This window comes from Heteronotia binoei, chromosome 4, assembly GCF_032191835.1.
Source record: "Heteronotia binoei isolate CCM8104 ecotype False Entrance Well chromosome 4, APGP_CSIRO_Hbin_v1, whole genome shotgun sequence".
Classification (NCBI taxonomy): domain Eukaryota; kingdom Metazoa; phylum Chordata; class Lepidosauria; order Squamata; family Gekkonidae; genus Heteronotia; species Heteronotia binoei.
The window spans coordinates 10373611-10399914 of NC_083226.1; the positions used below are offsets into that span (position 1 = coordinate 10373611).

A 26304-nucleotide genomic window follows, 5' to 3' on the forward strand; every position below is an offset into this window, starting at 1 on the left:
ACCGTACCACTGAGAGTAGAGCTCTGGAGGGCAGTGTTTAGGGGGGGAAGGTACCTTGGTAGGCTATAATAACTATACAGTCCACCTTTCAAACCCACCGTTTTCTCCCAGAAAAGTGGAATAAATGTCTTAAATAAGCAAGACTGTGAATTCCGAGTTATAGGATTACAGCTGTCCCATTTTCAGCCGTTTCAAGTACAATATGTAAAGTTGCCAACCTCCAGGTGGGATCTGGACATCTTTAACTACTACAACCGATTTGCAGTAAGAGATCAGTACAGGGATCAGTTCCCCTGGAGAAGATGGCTGCTTTGGTGGGCGGGCTCTCGGGCATTATGCCCAACTGCAGCCCCCCCCCCCAGACTCCCCTCCCAAAATCTCCAGGTATTTCCACACCCAGGTTTGGGAACCCTAAGGCAAACTAATCCATTTTAATTACTAGAGCGATCAGTCATTTCAGGAGATAACTGGACCATGACATTGGAAACTTAATTTAGAAGAGATGCTTCCACAATGTTTCTCATCCAAGTAAGGCCTAAAGATCACTTAGAGTGACAAGTGATTTCCAGACTTCAGAAATCAGTTCCTCTAGGGAAGATGGCTGCCCTGGAGGAGAGGCAGTGTGGCATTTAACCCTGCTGAGGTCCCGCCCCTCCCCAACCAAACCTCTCCAGGCTCCACCCCCCCCCCCCAAAAAAAAAAACCCCTTCCAGGCGTTTCCCCACACAGAGCGGGCAACCTTCTACCGACTTTCTCCCCAACCTCGTAAGATCCAAATGACCTTGTCTTGTTTCAGAAGTGGAATGGTGAATGAAGAGTTCTCCACTCTACTATTTCCTGTTTCTGAATTTTGTGCTCATTTTTCACTCCTCACTTAAGTCTCCCCCCCCCCCCAATTAACAAAGCATGCATATACAAGTAATAAACCTGGAAAAAAGCAAATTGTTGTCTATTATTGTGGGAAGTTTTTTGTGCTTTGTTTTATTGACGCTCCTGAACACATCTGTGCATTGGTTTAAAAATTATTTATTTACAATTATTTATAGTCTGCCTCTCCCACTGGGCCCCGTGGCGCAGACTGGTCAGCTTGCAGCACTGCAGTCCAAGCTCTGCTAATTACCTGAGTTCCATCCCGGTGGAAGCTGGGTTCAGGTAGTTGGCTCAAGGTCGACTCAGCCTTCCATCTTTCCAAAGTCGGTAAAATGAGTACCCAGCTTGTTGGGGGGGGGGGGGAAGTGGAGGTGACTGGGGAAGGCAATGGCAAGCTTCCCATAAAAAGTCTGCTGTGAAAATGTCGTGACGCGACGTCACCCCAGAGTTGGAAACAAGTGGTGCTTGCACAGGGGACTCCTTTTACCTTTTCCTCTCACTGGGACTCAAGGCAGATGATGCAGAGTGAGCCAAGACAGTCAACAATTAGTAAATAAATAGCATTTGGGTTGTAGAACCAGCCAGAAGTAAAAAAACAAACAAACAGAACTGAGGCAGATCAAAAGTCTTAGCATGATTCATTAATTGATGCAAAATCACATAACAGGATCCAACTTACATAAAGTCACACAGAGCAGCATAGACCGCCTTCCCTAATAATTTCTCTGAGTAACTTGGGGAAACCTTTTGTATAGTGCCACCGTTGTTGCTCATGTACAAAAGTCCTCTTGAATAATGCAGCTTTGCATCATTTGAAGAAAATATGCAAAGTAATGTTAATATATACAGCTTTATCAAGATTCTTTTAATGCAGGATCAGTGCACATGTGTGCATTGATAATATTGGGGGTGAGGGGGTGGGGGGGTGGGACAAAGCTGGCCCAGAACTGAAAGAGGAGATGCCGGGGAAAGAGGCAGTCTGCTGCTCGTGCCCTTAAGTCCAGAGTGAATTCTGGCCATTCCCCTGGTGAAAAGGAGAATCAGGAGGCAAAGTTCTAAAGCAATAAAGGGATGGAAAGGAAGGGAGAATCTTTCTATCTCTGGTGCTTTAAATCAGTGCTTTATTGGTGCTTTGGATCAGTCTTTTCCTTGCTGATTTAAATCACCCCTTTGCTCTGAGGGGCTGTGCCTTTTGAGATGGAAAGTAATGTTGTTTGGTAGGCAAAGATGTCAGGTTGCCAGGTTGGGAAATTCCTGAAGATTTGTGGAAGGAGACTGTGGAGGGGGGAATTTGGGGAGAGATTTACATCTGATCTCGGACCCAGAAATTGCAGTTAGTGCAGAATGCCGCTGCCCGGCTGTTATTAGGGCTCCCAAGATGGGAGCACATTCGGCCGGGGCTTCGGGATCTGCACTGGCTGCCAATAACATTCCGAGTCCGGTACAAGGTGTTGGTCATTACCTTTAAAGCCCTATATGGCCTAGGACCTGCCTACCTTAGGGACCGTCTCTCCCCACATGTTCCCCAGAGAGTACTACGATCGGGTTCACAAAACCTGTTAGTAATCCCCCGGCCAAAGGAGGCCCGCCTGAAATCCACCAGGGATCGGGCCTTCTCGGTAATGGCGCCTTACTGGTGGAACCAGCTGCCGGAAGAGGTGAGGGCCCTGCGGGACCTAGGGCAGTTCCGCAGGGCCTGTAAGACAGCCCTCTTCGGGCAGGCCTACAACAACTAACTAATATTGAGAAATTTTTTTGATGGAACTAGAATGCATTTAATAGACCGCTGGTTTTTATGTTTTTATGTCTTATTAATTTATTGTTTTAATCCTTATTATGTAAATGTTTTTAAGCTAACTTTATGTAAGTTTACTATGTTGTGAGCCGCCCTGAGCCACTTCGGTGGAAAGGGCGGGATATAAGTCAAAATATAAATTAATTAATTAATTAAAATTAAAGTCCACCCCTTGAAGCAGCCATTTTCTCCAGGAGAACCGATCTCTGTCATTTGGAGATCAGATGTAATTCCGGCGATTACATCTGATCTCCAAGATCGTAGTCGTACACTGCAGAACTGAGCGGCGGCTGCAACCGAAGCTGTTGAACAATATATCTGCTGGATGGGCCATTATGAAAGTAATTTTAAGCATTTTTAAAGAAAATGCCTCATTAAAACACTAGGTGGCATTTAAGCTGTTGGAAAAGTCACTGTAAACTTAGAAGCGTGTGGTAAATAGGCAAACCGCTTTCCGTGTAGAAAGTGTTGTTGAAATCAGTCCTTCAGAATCTTGTGTATTTTGCTCCCAGTCGAGAAATTTAGTCCTACAAAAAAAAAATGTAAAATGGTACATGTGAATTAGCAGAGCAGTAACTCACAGCCTGAGTTCAATCCCAGCGGAAGCTGGTTCAGGTAGCCGGCTCCAGGTTGACTCAGGCTTCTATCCTTCCGAGGTCGGTAAAATGAGTACCCAGCTTGCTGGGAGGAAAGTGTGGATGTCTGGGGAAGGCAATGGCAAACCACCCCGTCAAAAGTCTGCCGTTAAACGTTGTGAAAGCAACGTCACCCCAGAGTCGAAAACGACTGGTGCTTGCACAGGGGACTACCTTTTTTTACTTTATCTGAAACGTTAGCTCATTCTCTGTTTCATTGCCATCTGTACATTTCTGTAATGGCCAGTTTCCTACTGCCTTGATGGAGGAGGTTTCTCATGATTTCCATGGCCTGTGTCTTTTGGCTGGCCGTGAGAAACGTGAAGCTCTGGCCCTGGCAAAATATATATCCCAGGGCCTTAGAATCAGGCCAGGCACACATAAAAAGCAAGAATGTTGGGCTTAAGTACTAGTGGGAAGGTGAGTCTTTGGATAAACTCTCCTCCCACAGTCATGACACTACAGTTCCCAGCCTCCCGCTGGGGGTGGGGATTCCCCAATTTGGGGCCTCCAACCTGCCAGTACAGGATTGGACAGTGGGGAGGAGCCCCGCCCCCAAAGAGCTCTGTCAGCGCCCAACAGCACCCAATGGTGCCATAGAGTTTTTTACCAAAATGCTAGAGCATTCCTAGGTGACATGTCCAGGGCAATTACATCACTTCCGGGTGACATCATTGTGCCGGGTGACATCACGGGGGCTGACAGAGCTCTTTGGGGGTGGGACTCCCCCACCAGCCAATCCTGCCCCGCCCCCCCCCCCCCCCCCCAGCCAGGTAAGACCTGGCCATCCTACCTGGAACCCTTCCTTTGTGGTCACGCAGTCATGAGCAATGAGATGCTAGAAGAGGCCATATTGTAGCTCTGGTTTCAGTACAATAATACAAATAGTAAACTGCAAACTGCAAACCATGGACTTGCTCTGGCACCATCTGATGATGTTTTAGCTACTTTAACGTTGTTGGATTTTAATTTGAATAGTGAACTGTAGTTGAATAGTGAACTGTAGTTAAAGTGGGGGCCCCCCGAGACCACAGTCCTGATCCTAATGGGGTGCCCACAACACTTTTAAGAACGTAAGAACATAAGAGAAGCCCTGTTGGATCAGGCCAATGGCTCATCTAGTCCAACACTCTGTGTCACATAAGAACATAAGAGAAGCCATGTTGGATCAGGCCAATGGCCCATCCAGTCCAACACTCTGTGTCACATAAGAACATAAGAGAAGCCCTGTTGGATCAGGCCAATGGCCCATCCAGTCCAACACTCTGTGTCACATAAGAACATAAGAGAAGCCATGTTGGATCAGACCAAGGGCCCATCCAGTCCAACACTCTGTGTCACATAAGAACAGAAGAGAAGCCATGTTGGATCAGGCCAATGGCCCATCTAGTCCAACACTCCTTGTCACATAAGAACATAAGAGAAGCCCTGTTGGATCAGGCCAATGGCCCATCCAGTCCAACACTCTGTGTCACATAAGAACATAAGAGAAGCCCTGTTGGATCAGGCCAATGGCCCATCCAGTCCAGCACTCTGTGTCACATAAGAACATAAGAGAAGCCATGTTGGATCAGACCAAGGGCCCATCCAGTCCAACACTCTGTGTCACATAAGAACAGAAGAGAAGCCATGTTGGATCAGGCCAATGGCCCATCTAGTCCAACACTCCTTGTCACATAAGAACATAAGAGAAGCCCTGTTGGATCAGGCCAATGGCCCATCCAGTCCAACACTCTGTGTCACATAACATAAGAGAAGCCATGCTAGATCAGGCCAATGGCCCATCCAGTCCAACACTGTATCACACAGAGGCCAATATATGTGTGTGTGTGTATACTCACACACAGTGGCTAATAGCCACTGATGGACCTCTGCTCCATATTTTTACCTAACCCCCTGTTGAAGCTGGCTATGCTTGTAGCCGCCACCACCTCCTGTGGCAGTGTATTCCACATGTTAATCACCCTTTGGGTGAAGAAGGACTTCCTTTTATCCATTCTAACCCGACTGCTCAGCAATTTCATCGAATGCCCATGAGTTCTTGTATTGTGAGAGAGGGAGAAAAGGACTTCTTTCTGCTTTCTCCATCCCATACATAATCTTGTAAACCTCCATCATGTCACCCCGCAGTCGACGTTTCTCCAAGCTAAAGAGCCCCAAGCGTTTTAACCTTTCTTCATAGGGAAACTGTTCCAAACCTTTAATCATTCTAGTTGCCCTTTTCTGCACTTTTTCCAATGCTATAATATCCTTTTTGAGGTGCGGTGACCAGAACTGCACACAGTATTCCAAATGAGACCGCACCATCGATTTATACAGGGGCATTATGGTACTGGCTGGTTTGTTATGAATTCCCTTCCTAATAATTCCCAGTATGCCGTTGGCCTTTTTTGTTGCAATCGCACACTGTCTCGACATTTTCAGTCAAGACTTTTCAAAGGAGATCCCATGGGAATGTGGATGAGAGAGGTCCTGTGGTGGCAGGGAGGGTGCTGGGGCGTTTGCCGCCCCTGGCAAAGCCCACTCCCTGCCCTTCTTCACAACAGGGAGGGCCCTGAGCGCCTGCCCAAATGTGGGCCCCATTTGCAAATGCTCGCTGTGCAAATGCCACCCTGCTTGACTTTCCCGCAGTGCAAGAAAGTCTCAGGCAGGAAAAGGGGCAGTATGGAGCCTCTGCCTCACTCTCAGGCTAGCTTCCCCTGTGAGGGAAGGCAGCCTGGGAGCGAGTCCAAACCGCGTCTTTCCTCCACCTGAGTCTTGAGCAGGCAAAAGAGGCCATGCAGAGCCAGTTGGTGTGTGGGGAGGGGGCGCCTACTGGCAACCCAGGAGCTATGCGGAGCCCTAGGCAGCCACTTACATGACCAACTCCCAGGCGCCAGCCGTGTGTGGTGGGCACGTGTACTTTAACATGTAGTTTAGTCCTCAGTGACTGCATCACTTGGGCAGCCATTTTCAAGTTGCGTTTCACAGAAGTGGCTTGAGAAGGTCAATCCTAAGGGGTAAGCGTTCCTGAAAAGGGCAGACAAAATGTTAAAGGGGCTGGAGCACTTTCTCTGTGGAGAAAGGTTAAACCATCCGGCACTGTAGAATTAATCTCTGGTCAACTGAGCGCAAGAGAAGTTGTGCTGTTCCTAATACAAGCTGGTAAAGTTAAACTAGTAAAAGCTGTAGAACTCTTTTGGCCTCCCTCCCTCCACACCTCACAGCTTTGGGGACCCAAATCATTCTCCTCTCCTACATTTTATCTTCACAACAACTCTGTGAATCAGGTGAAGCTGAGAGGGTCAAGGCCATCCAATGAGCTTCTGAGGCAAACCAGGGGTCTCCCAGATCTGAATCTCACTCTCTCAACTGTTGCACCATGCTGGCTTTTCATTGTGTAGACAACACACTTTGCAGAGTTGCCAGTTGGCTTAACAGGAAATGCCTGACCCCTTTTATAGAGAATCAGTGCCCGAAGGGGGGGGGGGTGTCATGAAATGCTTCAGCTGCCATTTCCACACACTGAAGTCTCTACTAAAAGGACAAAATGTTTTCCTCCAGGCCTGTTGTCAACCTTATGCGCTGCCCAGGGCTTAGCATACTATTCTTCCTGCCGAACAGATGCAACCTTTGGATGTGTCTAAATTTCAGCTGTGGTGTTTGAAACAGATAGTGGTGTACTAAATTATGAAAACAAAATATGTTAGGCCAAATCTGCGCGCCCAAAGCAGAGAAGAAAAATGATGCTGTGGTGGGAATTTTGAAAAAATTATATTGTATGCAAAGATCTGTACGTGTAATAGACTTGTTGCAGGGGGGATCAGCAGCCTGAGAGAGAAGGCTGCTTTACAGATGAAGCAGCATGCAGTCTCCAGTCAAACTCCAATCACACTGGAGAGCCAGTTTGGTTTTGAGAGCAAATTTGGTGTAGTGGTTAAGTGTGCGGGCTTTTATCTGGGAGAACCAGGTTTAATTCCCCACTCCTCCACTTGCAGCTGCTGGCATGGCCTTGGGTCAGCCATAGCTCTGGCAGAGGTTGTCCTTGAAAGGGCAGCTGCTGTGAGAGCCCTCACCTAACAGGGTATCTGTTGTGGGGGAGGAAGGTAAAGGAGATTGTAGGCCGCTCTGAGACTCTGCCCTTGAAAGGGCAGCTGCTGTGAGAGCCCTCTCAGCCCCACCCGCCTCACAGGGTGTCTGTTGTGGGGGAGGAAGGGAAAGGAGATTGTAGGCCTCTCTGAGACTCTGTCCTTGAAAGGGCAGCTGCTGGGAGAGCCCTTTCAGCCCCACCCACCTCACAGGGTGTCTGTTGTGGGGGAGGAAGGGAAAGGAGATTGTGACTTGTGAGCCGCTCTGAGGCTCTTCAGAGCAGAGGGCGTGATATAAATCCAATAGCTTCATCATCTTCTTTGTTGTGTGGAATATAACTTTTTAAAACTTTCTTATTCCCCCCCCCCCCCACTGCACCATCATATTCCTTCTCTGTTCTGACTCTGCATTGTTGCACCCCTTCCTTTTCATACGAAGATCTGTCCAGAGCAAAGCCTATATCTCATGGAGCTGAACTGGAATTTTCACTCTGTCAAGTTCCCAGCAACGTGGAAACAACACCTCTCATTTTCCAAGAGTTTCTGACGCTCCTTGTCAGCGTGCCCCCCTCTTCGCTTATCCTGCCCTCTCTGGCTCCTCTTTTCAATGCCTTCACATGCCCTGAGAGTCAGGTGACCTCTGGCGCTACTTACATCCTGGGCCCCAGGAGTGCCTGACCTCTTCTAGCTAGACCGTGCCACCACCGCCCTCTCTGGCGTGAACTCAGCCTGCGCTGGAAGAAGAAACTATTTGCCAAGCAGCCCATAGGTTTTTTAAGTCGCTGGGTCAAATTTTAATTGTTACTGCGAATGTTGTAATGAACTGTTTAATCAATCCGGCGCATGGTTTTGTTGTTGGATAACATGTTGTAAGCTGCCCTGAGCCTAGGGTTGCCAAGTCCAATTCAAGAAATATCTGGGGACTTTGGGGGTGGAGCCAGGAGACATTAGGGGTGGAGCCAAGATCAAGGCTGTGACAAGCATCATTGAACTCCAAAGGGAGTTCTGGCCTGCACATTTAAAGGGACGGCACACCTTTTCAATTCCTTTCTTCCATAGGAACTAATGAAGGATAGGGGCTCCTTCTTTTGGGACTCATAGAATTCGACTCCCTGGTCCAATCTTTTTAAAACTTGGGTGGTATTTTGGGGAGAGGCACTAAATGTTATACTGAAAATTTGGTGCCTCTACCCCCCCCCCCAAATAGTCCCCCCCAGAGCCCCAGATACCTGCAGATCAATTCTCCATGATTTTCTATGGGAATAAATCTCCATAGGGAATAACAGAGTTCCCAGCAGACATTTCCTTCCCCTCCCCCCGCTTTCTGACGACTCTGAAGCGGGGGGAGGGCCTCCAAACCGGGGGATCCCCTGCCCCCACCTGGGGATTGGCAAACCTATCTGAGCCTGCATGTGGAGTAGGACAAGATAAAAATCCTCAAAATAAATCACCGGAGAGAGAGAGAGAGGGTGTTGTGGTGCCCAGTTTGCTGTGATTCTCCCAGGTGGGAGAAGCTGCCAGGGCAGAAGATGCCAGGGGAAGCCCCAGGGCCAAACAGCAGGTTTCAAATGGAGAATATTCACATAGGACATGCCTTGAGGGAATTTTTCTACCCAACCAAATCTCCGTAATTGGAAACTGAAATTGGTGGATAGTCAGTGTATCCCAGAGGTGCTTAACCTCCTGAAGCTGCTTTTGGGATTTTAACCACCAGGGCCATGGGTTTGGGATGTACCCCTCCTTCTTTTTCTACACCCTGCCCCCGCAGAACTGGCAGTCCTAGTGGTGAGGCCTGCTGATATAAGCACAGTTGACCTGCACAACAGCTGGAGACCCAGTTTGGTGTAGTGGTTAAGTGCGCGGACTCTTATCTGGGAGAACCGAGTTTGATTCCCCACTCCTCTACCTGCAGCTGCTGGAATGGCCTTGGGTCAGCCATAGCTCTGGCAGAGGTTGTCCTTAAAAGGGCAGCAGCTGTGAGAGCTCTCTCAGCCCCGCCCACCTCACAGGGTGTCTGTTGTGGGGGAGGAAGGGAAAGGAGATTGTAGGCCGCTCTGAGACTCTGTCCTTGAAAGGCAGCTGCTGTGAGAGCCCTCTCAGCCCCACCCACCTCACAGGGTGTCTGTTGTGGGGGAGGAAGGGAAAGGCGATTGTAGGCTGTTCTGAGACTCTGTCCTTGAAAGGGCAGCTGCTGTGATAGCCCTCTCAGCCCCACCCACCTCACAGGGTGTCTGTTGTGGGGGAGGAAGGGAAAGGAGATTGTAGGCTGTTCTGAGACTCTGTCCTTGAAAGGGCAGCTGCTGGGAGAGCCCTCTGAGCCCCACCCACCTCACAGGGTGTCTGTTGTGGGGGAGGAACGGAAAGGAGATTGTAGGCCATTCTGAGACTCTGTCCTTGAAAGGGCAGCTGCTGTGAGAGCCCTCTCAGCCCCACCCACCTCACAGGGTGTCTGTTGTGGGGGAGGAAGGGAAAGGCGATTGTAGGCTGTTCTGAGACTCTGTCCTTGAAAGGGCAGCTGCTGTGAGAGCCCTCTGAGCCCCACCCACCTCACAGGGTGTCTGTTGTGGGGGAGGAAGTGAAAGGAGATTGTAGGCTGTTCTGAGACTCTGTCCTTGAAAGGGCAGCTGCTGTGAGAGCCCTCTCAGCCCCACCCACCTCACAGGGTGTCTGTTGTGGGGGAGGAAGGGAAAGGAGATTGTAGGCCGTTCTGAGACTCTGTCCTTGAAAGGGCAGCTGCTGTGAGAGCCCTCTCAGCCCCACCCACCTCACAGGGTGTCTGTTGTGGGGGAGGAAGGGAAAGGAGATTGTAGGCCGTTCTGAGACTCTGTCCTTGAAAGGGCAGCTGCTGGGAGAGCCCTCTGAGCCGCACCCACCTCACAGGGTGTCTGTTGTGGGGGAGGAACGGAAAGGAGATTGTAGGCCATTCTGAGACTCTGTCCTTGAAAGGGCAGCTGCTGTGAGAGCCCTCTCAGCCCCACCCACCTCACAGGGTGTCTGTTGTGGGGGAGGAAGGGAAAGGCGATTGTAGGCTGTTCTGAGACTCTGTCCTTGAAAGGGCAGCTGCTGTGAGAGCCCTCTGAGCCCCACCCACCTCACAGGGTGTCTGTTGTGGGGGAGGAAGTGAAAGGAGATTGTAGGCTGTTCTGAGACTCTGTCCTTGAAAGGGCAGCTGCTGTGAGAGCCCTCTGAGCCCCACCCACCTCACAGGGTGTCTGTTGTGGGGGAGGAAGGGAAAGGAGATTGTAGGCCATTCTGAGACTCTGTCCTTGAAAGGGCAGCTGCTGTGAGAGCCCTCTCAGCCCCACCCACCTCACATGGTGTCTGTTGTGGGGGAGGAACGGAAAGGAGATTGTAGGCCGTTCTGAGACTCTGTCCTTGAAAGGGCAGCTGCTGTGAGAGCCCTCTGAGCCCCACCCACCTCACAGGGTGTCTGTTGTGGGGGAGGAAGGGAAAGGAGATTGTGAGCTGTTCTGAGACTCTGTCCTTGAAAGGGCAGCTGCTGTGAGAGCCCTCTCAGCCCCACCCACCTCACAGGGTGTCTGTTGTGGGGGAGGAAGGGAAAGGAGATTGTGAGCCACTCTTAGACTCTTTGGAGTGAAGGGTGGGATATAAATCCAATACCTTCTTCTTCACTGGTTGGTAGCTAGAGAAAATGGCTGCTGCCACTCTCTAGGAAGCACTTGGAAATCTCCTGCTATTACAGTTGATCTCCAGGCAATAAAGATCAGTCCCTCTGGAGAAAATGGCTGCTTTGGAGGGTGGGCTCTGGGTTCGAATGCCCTGCTGAGACCCCTCCCCTCCCCTGGCTCCACCCCCCAAATCTCCTGGCATTTCCCAACCCAGAGCTGGCAACCCTACTATAGAAGTTCCCAAGGCTTTTTTCTTTTTCTTTTTTTGTTAAGCAGGAATGCAGTTTGGGCTGGTTTGGCAGTGGGGGTGTGGCCTGATATGCAAATGAGGCCTTGCTGGGCTTTTTCTACACCCCCCCCCCCAAGAACTGGCAGTTCTAGTGGTGAGGCCTGCTGATATAAGCACAGTTGGCCTGCATACCAGCTGCTCTGCTCTGGGTCATTTGGATCAGAAGATCCTCTTATTTTGAGATGCTTTAAATCAGGGGTCCTCAAACTTTTTAAATAGGGGGCCAGTTCACTGTCCCTCAGACTGTTGGAGGGCCGGACTGCTGTTACTGTACAAGGCCGCCGGCCGTCAGTCCTCCGTCTTCTGCATCTCCCTCCCTTCCCCACACCACACACCCCGGCCTGGGAACTCACCTCACCTCGGTATCACCTCACACTCTGTCTCCGCCGCCTCAGCCCAGTGCCGGAAGTGTGCGTTGCTAACGCGAGTTTAGGTTGAACGTCACTTCCGGTCTGATTTTGCCATAACCCGGCGGGCCGCATAAACGTCCTCAGCGGGCCGCATCTGGCCCGCGGGCCGTAGTTTGAGGACCCCTGCTTTAAATGATCATTATGGATTTTGATTGTTTCTGTGAACATGCCTAAATGCGTGTTTATTTTGATGGAATCGCTGTCATTATGGCTTATTTGGTGTAGGGTTGCCAAGCCCAATTCAAGAAATATCTGGGGACTTTGGGGGTGGAGCCAGGAGACATTAGGGGTGGAGCCAAGATCAAGGCTGTGACAAGCATCATTGAACTCCAAAGGAAGTTCTGGCCATCACATTGAAAGGGACGGCACACCTTTTCAATGCCTTCCTTCCATAGGAAATAGTGAAGGATAGGGGCACCTTCTTTTGGGGCTCATAGAATTGGATCCCCTGGTCCAATCCTTTTGAAACTTGGAGGGTATTTTGGGGAGAGGCACTAGATGCTCTAATGAAAATTTGGTGCCTCTACCCCAAAAAAGAGCCCCCCCAGAGCCCCAGATACCCGCAGATCAATTCTCCGTGATTTTCTATGGGAATAAATCTTTATAGGAAATAACAGAGTTCCCAGCAGACATTTCCCTCCCCTCCCCCCGCTTCCTGACGACCCTGAAGCGGGGGGAGAGCCTCCAAACCGGGGGATCCCCTGCCCCCACCTGGGGATTGGCAACCCTAATTTGGTGATGCAATAAAGAGAGGTTGATGGGCCTTTGGAACTCACCTTAAGCCAGCATCTCCAAGTTCCCCATCCCCTCTTGCCTTTCAGTGGGCCAAATCATGCCTCAGGGGCCATTTTTGTCAGAAAAAGGGTGTGGGAGGAAGAAGAAGAAGATATTGGATTTATATCCCGCCCTCCACTCCGAAGAGTCTCAGAGCGGCTCTCAATCTCCTTTACCTTCCTCCCCCACAACAGACACCCTGTGAGGTAGATGAAGATATTGGATTTATATCCCGCCCTCCACTCCGAAGAGTCTCAGAGCGGCTCTCAATCTCCTTTCCCTTCCTCCCCCACAACAGACACCCTGTGAGGTAGGCGGGGCTGAGAGAGCCCTCCCAAAAGCTGTCCTTTCAAGGACAACTCCTGCAAGAGCTATGGCTGACCCAAGGCCATTCCAGCAGGTGCAACTGGAAGAGTGGGGAATCAAACCCGGTTCTCCCAGATAAGAGAGCTCTGGCTGACCCAAGGCCATTCCAGCAGGTGCAAGTGGAGGAGTGGGGAATCAAACCCGGTGCTCCCAGATAAGAGAGCTCTGGCTGACCCAAGGCCATTCCAGCAGGTGCAACTGGAAGAGTGGGGAATCAAACCCGGTTCTCCCAGATAAGAGAGCTATGGCTGACCCAAGGCCATTCCAGCAGGTGCAAGTGGAGGAGTGGGGAATCAAACCCGGTTCTCCCAGATAAGAGTCCGTGCACTTCACCACTACGCCACACTGGCTCTCCCACCATGTTGCTGGCCCAATCTGAATTGAGGCCCTGCGGTGCTGCAAATGTGAGCTCCCACAAGGAACTTATGGCTGCTGTCTGACTGCTCACAGCAACCGCCAGCTAAATGTAATGTCTAGTTCAGCATGCACGCGTTCTGACTGCACACCTGACATTCTTGCTTGGACAAAGATGGTGCTGATGTGTGTGAGTCATCCTGTTTCGACACATAAATAGCATTTTTTTTGGGGGGGGGGGTTGCTTCAAAAGGATAAACAGTACTGGTTGGTGTCTGTGCAGTGTGGAGCAGGCAGGAAGCCGAGGCAATCAGCTGTCTTTACCTTGCTAGGCACCAGAGATCCCAGCTCTTGGGCTGCTGTGCTTGCTTTGGGTATTATGGCACTAATTGGGTTACTTTCCAACAGACCCGCTGACTTAGAATACGGTGAAAACCCGGCGTGTTTGAACTGAGTTTGTCTATTTGGAAGGGGACAGATCTCTTGTGAAAATTTGGCTTTCTAACAGGTATCAAATGCTGGAGTGGAAGAAGTTATTTAGCCATTTATGTATTATGCAAAGTTGTTTAACCATCTGGGCAACTGGATAGAAAATGTCTTTAATATCAGAAGGAAAATGTCAAATTGGTCGTTACGTTTTTGGCAATGAAAAGTCTGACCAGCTGCTCAAAGGGATCGTTGTTAATATGGATAACTAAACATACGATATTCTGTTGCCAGCCATTTTCTATGTGTATGCAGAAGTTAGACTTCTTTACCAAAAACGAATCAATTTTCTGCAGTGTTGAAATGAAGCCAATTCTGAAAAATTGCCAGTGTATAAAGTTTTCCTCTTTATGCACATTTCTTCTCTCCCTCTCTCTCCCTCACACACACACACAGAACCTAACTGGCACATCCATCTGTAAATTAAAGTTGGTTTGCATGCAATCTGGCACTTCGTTAAATGTGGCTAGCTAGGTCTGGACCTTAATTTGCTTTGGTTTTACAATTAAACCCTCCAGTGCCGACTCTAAACTCTATGCCATGGCATCACCACTTTCAGATTTTAATTCTCAGACACAATAAGTTGCCAGCTTATTTAAAGCAAGGGATATATTGTATGAAGCTACCATAGACATTTCAGTGAAGGGTTTTATATTAAAGTCAATGGCTACCAGAGCAAAGTTTGGTGCCTTTAAGACCAACATGATTTCATTCTAAGTAGAAGCTTTGTGTGCAGGCAGACATATCTGAATATATCTGCACACGTATCTGAAGAATCATAGAAGCACAGAGTTGGAAGGGACCTCCAGGGTCATCTATTCCAATCCCCTGCACAATGCTCACAAATCCCTCCCCCTATACATACATGCAGTGCCCCCTGTTCCATGCACAGGAGATGGCAAAAGCCTCCAGCATCCCTGACCAAACTGGCCTGGAGAAAATTGTTGACTGGCCCCAAAGTGTCAAAAGGGCCACAAGAACTGAACCCTGATGCAGCCCTTCCTGCCCCCTTCCCAAATAAGAGAAGCCATGTTGGATCAGGCCAATGATCCATCCAGTCCAGCATTCTTTGTCACATAAGAACATGGAGAAGCCATGTTGGATCAGGCCAGTGGCCCATCCTGTCCAACACTCTGTGTCACAGAAGAGATCCCATGTTGGATCAGGCCAATGGCCCATCCTGTCCAACACTCTGTGTCACATAAGAGAAGCCATGTTGGATCAGGCCAATGACCCATCCAGTCCAACATTCTTTGTCACATAAGAACATAATAGAAGCCATGTTGGATCAAGCCAATGACCCATCCAGTCCAACATTCTTTGTCACATAAGAACATGAGAGAAGCCATGCTGGATCAGGCCAGTGGCCCATCCTGTCCAACACTCTGTGTCACATAAGAACATAAGAGAAGCCATGTTGGATCAGGCCAATGGCCCATCCACTCCAACACTCTGTGTCACATAAGAACATAAGAGAAGCCTGTTGGATCAGGCCAGTGGTCCATCCAGTCCAACACTCTATGTCACATAAGAACATAAGAGAAGCCCTGTTGGATCAGGTCAATGGCCCAGCCAGTCCAGCACTCTGTGTCACATAAGAGAAGCCATGTTGGATCAGGCCAATGGCCCAGCCAGTCCAGCACTCTGTGTCACATAAGAACATAAGAGAAGCCATGTTGGATCAGGCCAATGGCCCATCCAGTCCAACACTCTGTGTCACATAAGAACATAAGAGAAGCCATGTTGGATCACGCCAATGGCCCATCCAGTCCAACACTCTGTGTCACACAGTGGCCAATATATGTTTGTGTGTATACACACACACACATGCACACATATATATACTATGGCTAATAGCCACTGATTGACCTCTGCTCCATATTTTTATCCGATTGATCTCCATATTTTTATCCCATGATCTGCTTAAGTGTGCCTGCACATAAAAGCTTTCACCCAGAAAAACTTGGTTGGTCTTAAAGGAGCCCCCTCAAACTGCTGCTTTAGACCAACATTTTTTAATTTTTTTTAAAAAAAATTACCTTAAATTTATATGCCGCTCACTCCGCAAGTGGACTCGGGGCGGCTAACAGTGACGACCACCTTCCTGACAAAATCAACAGCTACCAGTTTCTGTTTCTAAAAGCAATTGTATAAATTATTCAAATAAGAGATCTGTGAATTTTAGGGTCCAAATGAATGTGATACAGAGTCAGAAAATCTTGTTTCTTAGACTCCTGGAACTCTGATTCCGTAGTGCAGGTTTTGCAGTGAGATTGGAGCCTCGGCATGAAATTCTCCTTCTTCTGCTCACGATTTCTCTCCCTAGAGGAGATTGGAGGGACCAAGAGGCCAGCTGAAGGATCCTTCCCCCTCTTGGTGCTGCTGCGCCTCCTCCCATCCCTCAGAATGGACTTTGCTGCGAAATGAGAAGGCAGGGAAAGAAAGCCCCCTTCTGCCAGCACCGTTTGCAGAGTCTTCTGCCAAAAGAATGGGGAGGGGACTCAAAGCCTCTAACTATGGAGCTTCCTGGAGGATGGGAGTGACTGGGCAACTACTAGGCACGCCATGATAGTCAGACGCTAATGCAGAGGGCGCTGTCTGCCCCACCCTTCTTTTGTGGTACGCCGTTGGTGGGAGAGGTGGGGCAGACAAATGTTGGATAGATGCCTTCATTGTGTGTGGCTAATGCAAGGGATGTCATTGCGGCACTGTTCCACAATTGCTGGGTGTTGGGCTAGTGTCAGTACAGACTCCAGTGCAGCCGCAAAGCTTTTTGCATCTTGTGAGTCAAATCTGCCTGAAAATGTCCATACCTTGCAGATGGGGTACAAACCAGCTCCCCTGCTACTGCGAGTGCCTCAGCAGTGCACCAGCATCCTGGGCTTAGGGTGGCATTGCCGGAACAGGCACAACCATCTATCTCATCACCACCGTACCTCAGGAGACCAGGGACCTCATGACTCCCACTTTGATTTGCACCGGGGTGTTTTGAGTTTCAGGAAAAAAGTTTCCCCATATTCACTCTTTGCCTCGTTCTTGACTGAGCTCCCTATGTGCCTTGTGAACACTTTGTGTCTCTGATTCAAGGGGATGTGCTTGAGCTTCCAGCATAGGGAAGGGGCATCCCTCGTTTTGTCTTCTTGCTGCTAAAAAGGATCCCCACTGTCAAGCAAGCGGATTTCAAAGTAACTAGTCCTTGCTTTTGAAACAAAGTATAGCTGTATTGTTGATCCATATGCTTCTGTTGAGCTGAGTATTGGAACTGATACAGTGTAACAGCAGAATGCATATTTTTAAAGATGGCACATCAAAGGTTCTATAAACAAAGTTACAATTGCTAAACATTCTAGTATTCACCTGTGAAAAGTTACACAGTGCTTTCTCTTATCTCCTTGCGGTTGTTCTTCCTGGGTCCAAGCTAGGCCTGGGAAAATGTCCCTGGAGGCTTTATCTTCAAAGTGCAAATTCCTGCATTTGTTAGTAAAGGCGAGAGAGGCGCAGGGAGGGGCGCCAGCTAACTCTATTGCTCTGATGTGCCTCAGCTTGAATTCAGGGTTAGCAACAGGGACAGTATAACAGTTATAATATAATAAGCATAGATAGTTATGATCACATGAAACGTTGCTTGACACCCACATTTTGGGGGGGGGGGGATTTGGTTGCTGCAGTAATTATGGCGTCACCTTGCTGTGTCCAGGAATGTGCAACTGAAGGATTATTTGCTTCCCCCCCCCCCCTTTCTCAATTGCAGAGGTGCATTCTTTGGGTGGTGTGAACTATGGCCCAGTTCTATTACAAGAGAAGCATCAATGCCCCTTCCAGAGATCGCATCCCTCTCCGCATCGTGCGAGCCGAGTCTGAACTGTCGCCTGCTGAGAAAGCCTATTTGAACGCTGTGGAGAAAGGCGACTATGCCGGCGTGAAGCATGCCCTGGAGGAAGCCGAAATCTACTTCAAGATCAATATCAATTGCATCGATCCCCTGGGAAGGACGGCCCTCCTCATCGCCATCGAAAATGAGAACCTGGAGCTGATTGAGCTGCTGCTGAGCTTCAACGTGTACTTGGGGGACGCCCTGCTTCACGCCATCCGGAAGGAGGTGGTGGGGGCCGTCGAGCTGCTCCTCAACCACAAGAGGCCCAGTGGGGAGAAGCAGGTAGGTGGCCTTGCGCGATGCAAAGAGCCCCAGACGGAATCTCAAGGAACAAGGAGGCTTGTGGAAAGCCTGGCTTCTGGGCAAGGCAAGGGCTATTGAACATAGGAACATATGAAGCTGCCTTCTACTGAATCAGACCCTGTTTGGTCCATCAAAGTCAGTCTTGTCTTCTCAGACTGGCAGCGGCTCTCCAGGGTCTCAAGCTGAGGTTTTTCACACCTATTTGCCTGGACCTTTTTTAGTTGGAGATGCCGGGGATTGAACCTGGGACCTTCTGCTTCCCAAGCAGATGCTCTACCACTGAGCCACCATCCCTCCCCTATTCAGACTACCAAGCGAGTCAAAGGGTGGATATTGTCACGTGTGGTCCCACTCTCGTGGCGTTGCCCTTTGTTGCTCAACAGGCGTGATTGGCTGTGTGTACACACCTGAAAGAAGCAAACTGTGGACAGCACACACACACATTTTAAATATCCTTATATTCCAGGGGCTCTGGGTCGCCCTCTCCCACACTCTGGGGTCCCAGTGCCTCTTGAAGGAGCAGCAAGAGTAGAAAAGGGGGGGGGGACCTGGCATTGCACCTGTTGGTTTCTGGGGTCTCCCCCCCCCCCCAGTGCTCCCATGGAGTTGCCAGCTGAGGGTTGCAGCCCTGATGTTTATGGTGCACAGGAGCTCTAGTGAGGCTGCTCCCCTGTGGGCACCCAGGGGTATCTCGGGATGGAGATCTGCCACCAGTGCATTAGGGGGTAGGACATGGCAGGCTGCTTGCAATGCTTATATCTCCCCTGCCAAGCTAAAAGAAGATGATTTTGGATTTATATCCCGCCCTATACTCTGAATCTCAGAGTCTCAGAGCGGTCACAATCTCCTCTACCTTCCCCCGCCCCACAACAAACACCCTGTGAGGTGGGTGGGGCTGGAGAGGGCTCTCCCAGCAGCCGCCCTTTCAAGGACAACCTCTGCCAGAGCTATGGCTGACCCAAGGCCATCTCAGCAGGTGCAAGTGGAGGAGTGGGGAATCAAACCCAGTTCTCCCAGATAAGAGTCCGTGCACTTCACCACTACACCAAACTGCCCTCAGGGCTCTTAGTACAGGGCCTACTGTAAGCTCCAGAAGGATTGGCTACATAAGGGGTGTGTGGCTTAATATGCAAAGGAGTTCCTGCTTAAAAAAAAAAGCCCTGCAGTCTAGGACTGAGCCAGATCTTCTCTCAAAAAGGGTCAGTTATGCTTATGCCCAGGGGTCATTTTGTAGATGAAGAGGTACCAGAGCTCGTTAGCGCAACTCATTTACATAATTTATTTGCATATGCTCCACATGCCTGACATTACCAGAAGCTGTACTCAATTCTATCAGCTCAGCATCTACCTTAAAATGCTTCTTGAACTAGAATTGTCATAATAATAACTTAACTCCCATCCCATTTTAAAATGACTTTTTCCTATGTGGCCCCAGTGGCATGAGGAAGATTTCCATCCTTTTGCTTTATACGTTTTTGTTCTTTTTTTTTTTCCATTTTTGGTGGGGACAAAAATATTAGACAGTTTGTCAAATCTTCGAGCTCAGCAAAATTCCCGCAGGGCGTTTGAACAGTGGAGCCCAGAAGCAATTATTTGGGGGGAGGGTAAGAAAGAAAGAAAGCACAATAAAATGTAGAGGTCCCAGAGCTCCGCTTCTGTGAGCTCCTGTCCAAAATGAGGCCTGCTAAAGCCAGAGCAGACTTTTGTGTAGCTCATTTAGCTTCAAAAGAGATCTGACTGCAGCTTGGCACCTGAGCCATATAGTCCAATTCAAGAAATATCTGGGGACTTTGGGGGTGGAGCCAGGAGACATTGGGGGTGGAGCCAGGAAGAAGGGTGTGGCAAGCATAATTGAACTCCAAGGGAGTTCTGGCCATCACATTTAAAGGGACAGCACACCTTTTTAAATGTCTTCCTTCCATAGGGAATCATGAAGGATAGGGGCACCTTCTTTTGGGGCTCATAGAATTGGACCCCCTGGTCCAATCATTTTGAAACTTGGGGGGTACTTTGGGGAGAGGCACTAGATGCTATACTGAAAATTTGGTGCCTCTATCTCAAAAAGCAGCTCCCTCAGAGCCCCCGAAATCTCCAGATCAATTCCCCATTATACCCTATGAGAATCGATCTCAACATAGGGAATAATGAAGTGCTCAGCAGACATTCCTCCCCTCTCCCCCCCCCCCCCCCCGTTTCTGGTGACTCTGAAGCAAAGGATTGGCGTCTTTACTCACGAGTTGCAGCCAGCTTCTTCCAAGTAACACAGACACCCCATCCCAAGAGGAAGCCTTTCCAATCGGAGTCTGGAGCCTCCAGAGGAGAAAAAAAATCACATGGTGGCTTTGGGGGCGGGGCTTCCCCCCATTGGCCAGCTGACTGGGGGCGGGAAGGAGCCTGGGAAAGCGGAAGAACCCCCGCTGGGACCTGGGGATTGCAAGCCTAGGGCCCACGCTTGGTGGCTGCTGCCATGTGGAATGGGTGATTGCAGGACAGTCCCCTGCTGCAGCTGGAGCAGACACAGGCTCTTCTTGCCCACAACTTCAAGGCTCTTAAGGTGCCTCTGAAGCCAGTGGGAGGCGATCTCCTTGCCATTCCTCCCTCCACTCCGGCTCCCTCCAAGTTGAGTTGGCTTAGGCCTCCTTGCACTTCCCGGAGGAGGAAGGAGGAGGACCCTTGCCCTGGCAGGTTCATTTCTGGACTCCTGATTAAGCAGGGTTGCCAACTTGCAGGGAGTTCTGGAATCATAACTGATCTTCTTCAGATGACAGAGATCAGCTTCCTTGGAGGGAATGGCGGCTTTGGAGGGTGGGCTCCACAGCATATTATCCCAGCTGAGTGCCACCACCCTTCCTAAAATCCCGCTCTCCCCAGGCACTGCCCCCCCCCCCCGGCAATCTCTGGGCATTTCAAATCCAGAGCCGGCAAACCCTACTTCAGAGGCCCATCCTTGGGAAGTTCCTTACCAGTGTGTGGGGAGCTACGAGTTCTGCAGAGATGTGATGCCACCACAGAGTTGGCCTTGCCAATCCAGTCCCTGACTGGATCAAAAAGGGTCCAGTACAAACAGCTTCTCTCCTTGACTCAGCAGTTGCTGACCTCTGGGCTTTCGAGCCGTCTGTTGCAGAACAAGAAGATGCTCATTCTGTGAAGTTAGACAGATGGTGAGATGGAGGGCAGGAGGGGCTGCATCGGTGCTTCGTTCTTGTGGCCCTTTCTGACACGCCCCGGGAATACTGTTCACCACTTTGGGGTCTGGCAGCAATTTTTCTGCCGGCCAGTTTGGCCGGGGATCCTGGAGGGGTTTGGAGCAGGGGTCACTGGGGATATATGTGTGTGTCGGGGGGAAATTTGTGAATTTCCTGCATTGTGCAGGAGTTGGACTAGATGACCCTTCCAACTCTGATTCTAAGTGGAAAGCCAGCTTTCTGGCTTCTTATTTTAATTTGGAAGTAATGCCGATCTTTAAAATTTTGGCCCAGATGCGGTACCCCTGGGGAAGCTGCCATGCGCGGCAGACAGTGGTTCATGGCCAGGACAGATTTGTGACAGCTGCCCTCCATAGCAGCTTCTGGTGGCACAGAGGAGGCAGGCGGAGGGGGTCTCCAGGAGAGCAAGTGTGCAACTGCGTTTGCAAGTGTCTGAGAGTCTTTCCTTATGTGTATGAAAGGGGTGTGAGAAAATATGCATATGGGAAGGCATGCAAAGATACATCTTTTCTAAGTGCTTAAGTCCATGGCTGTATGATAGTTCTGGAGATTATTTTCGGGCATCTATAAAATGGGTACATGTCTTCTAAATGCCTGGTTTCTTAACAGTATGCTGAACATACATTTGTGATATATAGGCCTTGACGTCAAGTCTGTGGGCTTGACTCACTTCCTGGCATTATTCACTCTGCATGGAGTTTGCGTTGCAATTCATGTACACTTTAGTGGAAAAAAATATTTTCTGTGGCTCCGCTGCCTCAGGGGCTTATGAACATAAGAGAAGCCATATTGGATCAGGCCAATGGCCCATCCAGTCCAACACTCTGTGTCACACAAGAACATAAGAGAAGCCCTGTTGGATCAGGCCAATGGCCCCATCCAGTCCAACACTCTGTGTCACATAAGAACATAAGAGAAGCCCTGTTGGATCAGGCCAATGGCCCATCCAGTCCAACACTCTGTGTCACAGAAGAACATAAGAGAAGCCATGTTGGATCAGGCCAGTGGCCCATCCAGTCCAACACTCTGTGTCACAGAAGAATATAAGAGAAGCCATGTTGGATCAGGCCAATGGCCCATCCAGTCAACACTCTGTGTCACACAAGAACATAAGAGAAGCCCTGTTGGATCAGGCCAGTGGCCCATCCAGTCCCAACACTCTGTGTCACAGAAGAACATAAGAGAAGCCATGTTGGATCAGGCCAGTGGCCCATCCAGTCCAACACTCTGTGTCACAGAAGAACATAAGAGAAGCCCTGTTGGATCAGGCCAATGGCCCATCCAGTCCAACACTCTGTGTCACAGAAGAACATAAGAGAACCCCTGTTGGATCAGGCCAATGGCCCATCCAGTCCAAACACTCTGTGTCACATAAGAACATAAGAGAAGCCCTGTTGGATCAGGCCAGTGGTCCATCCAGTCCAACACTCTGTGTCACAGAAGAACATAGGAGAAGCCATGTTGGATCAGGCCAATTGCCCATCCAGTCCAACACTCTGTGTCACAGAAGAACATAAGAGAAGCCCTGTTGGATCAGGCCAGTGGCCCCCTCTAGTCCAACACTCTGTGTCACAGAAGAACATAAGAGAAGCCATGTTGGATCAGGCCAGTGGCCCCTCCAGTCCAACACTCTGAGTCACATAAGAACATAAGAGAAGCCATGTTGGATCAGGCCAGTGGCCCATCCAGTCCAACACTCTGTGTCACAGAAGAACATAAGAGAAGCCATGTTGGATCAGGCCAATGGCCCATCCAGTCCAACACTCTGTGTCACAGAAGAACATAAGAGAAGCCCTGTTGGATCAGGCCAATGGCCCATCCAGTCCGACACTGTGTGTCACACAGCAGTCAAAAGCAAAGTACCATCAGGAGGTCCACCAGTGGGGCTTCACCAGAGTTTTGCCATTCTGGGGCTGGCTTTTTTGAGGCTACACATCTCCTGCATGAAACCACCTCCAGAGCAGTTTTGTACAGAAATTGTTTTTTCAGCTGATACATGTGGAAATTCATCTCAGCCGCTTTCCAGGTGTCTTGAGGTCTGGAGGTAGCTTCGGCTTGAACCTGATAGGAGCCCTGGTGCCCATCAGCGCTTTGACAGCAGGGCACTGATCTGTGAGGTGAGGAGGCCCAACTGAGCTTAGGGGGTGTGGCTCTGCTGGAGCAGCATTTTGTGTGTTGTGATATTACTTTTGTGGAAATCCAGTTCTCGGAATTCAAGTAGTTCTAGGAATTGTTGAAAACTCTATGGTAAAACTGAGTTTAAAAAAATTTTCTCCCACCACTGCTCTGAGCATTGGTGGGCAGCAAGGGATGCCGGCGCAAAGCCTCTTGCCATAGCTGGAGGCCTGGCAACATGAGCTGAACGAGATGTGATTTGCCTGCATAATCTGAACATGCCAAACATATGGGGTCAGATTTCTGGGCCTCTATCCCAGCACTGGCTGGAACCACTTCCTGGGGATATCCCTGGTTACGATGCTTCATATCCTGGAAAGTGACCCCCAAAGGCCAGCAGGATGGACCCCCTGGGTTTTCCCATTTCTGCACACACTCCATGCCATACAGCCCATTCTGTACAGCAGCCGTCTTCTCCAGGGGAACTAATCCCTGTTGTCTGCAAATCAGAGTTCTCCAGGCCCTACCTGGTTCAAGCAAGAAGTCCTAGCATGGAGAAGACAAGGTCAAGTGAGAGAGAAAGAGAGAGGGGGGGAGAGCCCCTGTCCCCATCCCCATGAGTGAGGAAATGACCCTGAATAAGATCTCCTCCATTGCTTCCACAGATCGCTCTGTGTTTTGTTGAGGAACAGAATAAATAACTACATAGTAATAAATATTCAACCATTTTCTGGAAAGCAGCTATAAAATAGTTTCTCTTTCTTCCTAATATTAAACGGTGAGCACATGATGACAGAAAGAGCACGGGCATGCGCTCTGCAGAGGCTTCAGTAGTTTCATGTGGGATACAAAATTCTGGAGAGATCCCAGTTTGTGTTTCTCTTTCTGGTCCACGTGCTTGCAGAGTGAAGCCTAGAAATATTACCACCCCGGGTGCTCATGGAGAGAAGCATTGAAAATTCAGCCCAAAGGTTGGCATTTAAAATCTCATTCCTTCTGAGTCAGTCGTGTATCTCCTTGAGGGTCTTAGTCAAGGTTTCTTCATCTGGAACCAACGTACGAGGCATGCTGTGGTTTTGGCACCATTGCGTTCATGCAAATAGATGCAAATCAGCCACTTCCTCCGAACTCTTTCCAGCGTAGCTGCAGATCTGAATTGGTCTCTCTCCCTGCTTGACCAGAGTGGGAGAAGGAGAAGCCCTGTGCAGAAGAGCAGGCCTCTAGCTTGGTGCAATTCTGTTCAGCTGCTGCAAAGAAGGATCGGAGCACTTGGGGCGGGACCTTTGGCTGAGTCCGGGGGTGACATCACAGAGAGCACTTGAGTGGAACTGAAACGGGGACCCTTGGCTTTTCGATATAAAACTGAACATCCCAGATTTGAAATTATCTCAAATTCACCCATTAAGATGGAAGCATTTGAACACAGTAGAAGCCAAACGTTTATGCAGCTTTTCAGAGAAGAAAACTTTTGACCGATTTCCCATTCCCCTTACACCACTCTCACGCTCCTCTTCTCAGCGGGGCTTCCGTCCAATTTCACACTCTCTGCTCTGGGGCTGCAATTGGCTTTGGCGTCTTTGGCTTTTTCGTGTGGCAGACAGAAACCCTCTAAAAAACCAGTTTCTGCTTGCCGTGCGAAAAAAAAGAAGAAGATATTGGATTTATATCCCGCTCTCCACTCCAAAGAGTCTCAGAGCGGCTCACAATCTGCTTTCCCTTTCCTCCCCCACAACAGACACCCTGTGAGGTGGGTGGGGCTGAGAGGGCTTTCACAGCAGCTGCCCTTTCAAGGACAGAGTCTCAGAGCAGCTCACAATCCTCCTTTCCCTTCCTCCCTCACAACAGACACCCTGTGCGGTGGGTGGGGCTGAGAGGGCTCTCACAGCAGCTGCCCTTTCAAGGACAACCTCTGCCAGAGCTATGGCTGACCCAAGGCCCTTCCAGCAGGTGCAAGTGGAGGAGTGGGGAATCAAACCCGGGTTCTCCCAGATAAGAGTCCGCACACTTAACCACTACACCAAACTGGCTTCTCCAGTGAGCCGAAGTGAGTTGTAGCCCTGGGGCAGATAGTGTGAAATTGGATGGAAGCCCCGCTGAGAAGAAGAAGAAGATATTGGATTTATATCCTGCCCTCCACTCCGAAGAGTCTCAGAGCCCAGAGGTCAGCTGCTTTGAGAGCCCTCTCAGCCCCACCCACCTCACAGGGTGCCTGTTGTGGGGGAGGAAGGGAAAGGAGATTGTGAGCCGCTCTGAGACTCTGTCCTTGAAGGGGCAGCTGCTGTGAGAGCCCTCTCCAGCCCCACCCACCTCACAGGGTGCCTGTTGTGGGGGAGGAAGGGAAAGGAGATTGTGAGCCGCTCTGAGACTCTGTCCTTGAAGGGGCAGCTGCTGTGAGAGCCCTCTCCAGCCCCACCCACCTCACAGGGTGCCTGTTGTGGGGGAGGAAGGGGAAAGGAGATTGTGAGCCACTCTGAGACTCTGTCCTTGAAGGGGCAGCTGCTGTGAGAGCCCTCTCAGCCCCCACCCACCTCACAGGGTATCTGTTGTGGGGGGGAGGAAGGGGAAAGGAGATTGTGAGCCGCTCTGAGACTCTGTCCTTGGAAGGGGCAGCTGCTGTGAGAGCCCTCTCAGCCCCACCCACCTCACAGGGTGTCTGTTTGTGGGGGAGGAAGGGGAAAGGAGATTGTGAGCCGCTCTGAGACTCTGTCCTTGGAAGGGCAGCTGCTGTGAGAGCCCCTCTCAGCCCCACCCCACCTCACAGGGTGTCTGTTGTGGGGGAGGAAGGGAAAGGAGATCGTGAGCCACTCTGGGACTCTTGAGTGGAGGGCGGGATATAAATCCAATGTCTTCTTCTTCTTCTTCTTGTGCCCCCTACTGGGGGGGGTGTCCAGAGAGGTGGCTGAATCAAGCCTGCGTCAGCCCCCTTGAGCCTGGGAACTGTTAGACAGGAGTAGCCCAGTTTGAGATTCTGAGGTGAAGCCATCCTGCAGTATGGGGAGGGGAGGGCTATACCACCTCACTATGAGCAGCCGGTTTGCCACCAAGAGGAATCGTGTGGCTGCCAACTTCCAGGTGGGGTCTGGAGAACTCTCAGAATGACAGCTGATCTCCAGACAACAGGGATCATTTCC

At 50.0% G+C, this 26304-nt stretch overlaps 1 protein-coding gene across 1 annotated transcript in view; it reads left to right on the top strand.

Annotated features, from left to right (window-relative positions):
• TRPC4 (transient receptor potential cation channel subfamily C member 4) overlaps positions 1–26304 on the top strand; it is a 267801-nt gene that overhangs the window by 95596 nt on the left and 145901 nt on the right. The window contains exon 2 of the mRNA XM_060236761.1: positions 17427–17831. Coding sequence (XP_060092744.1) covers positions 17454–17831 — 378 coding nt within the window. The 5' untranslated portion in view covers positions 17427–17453. The remainder of the gene's footprint in view (positions 1–17426; positions 17832–26304) is intronic.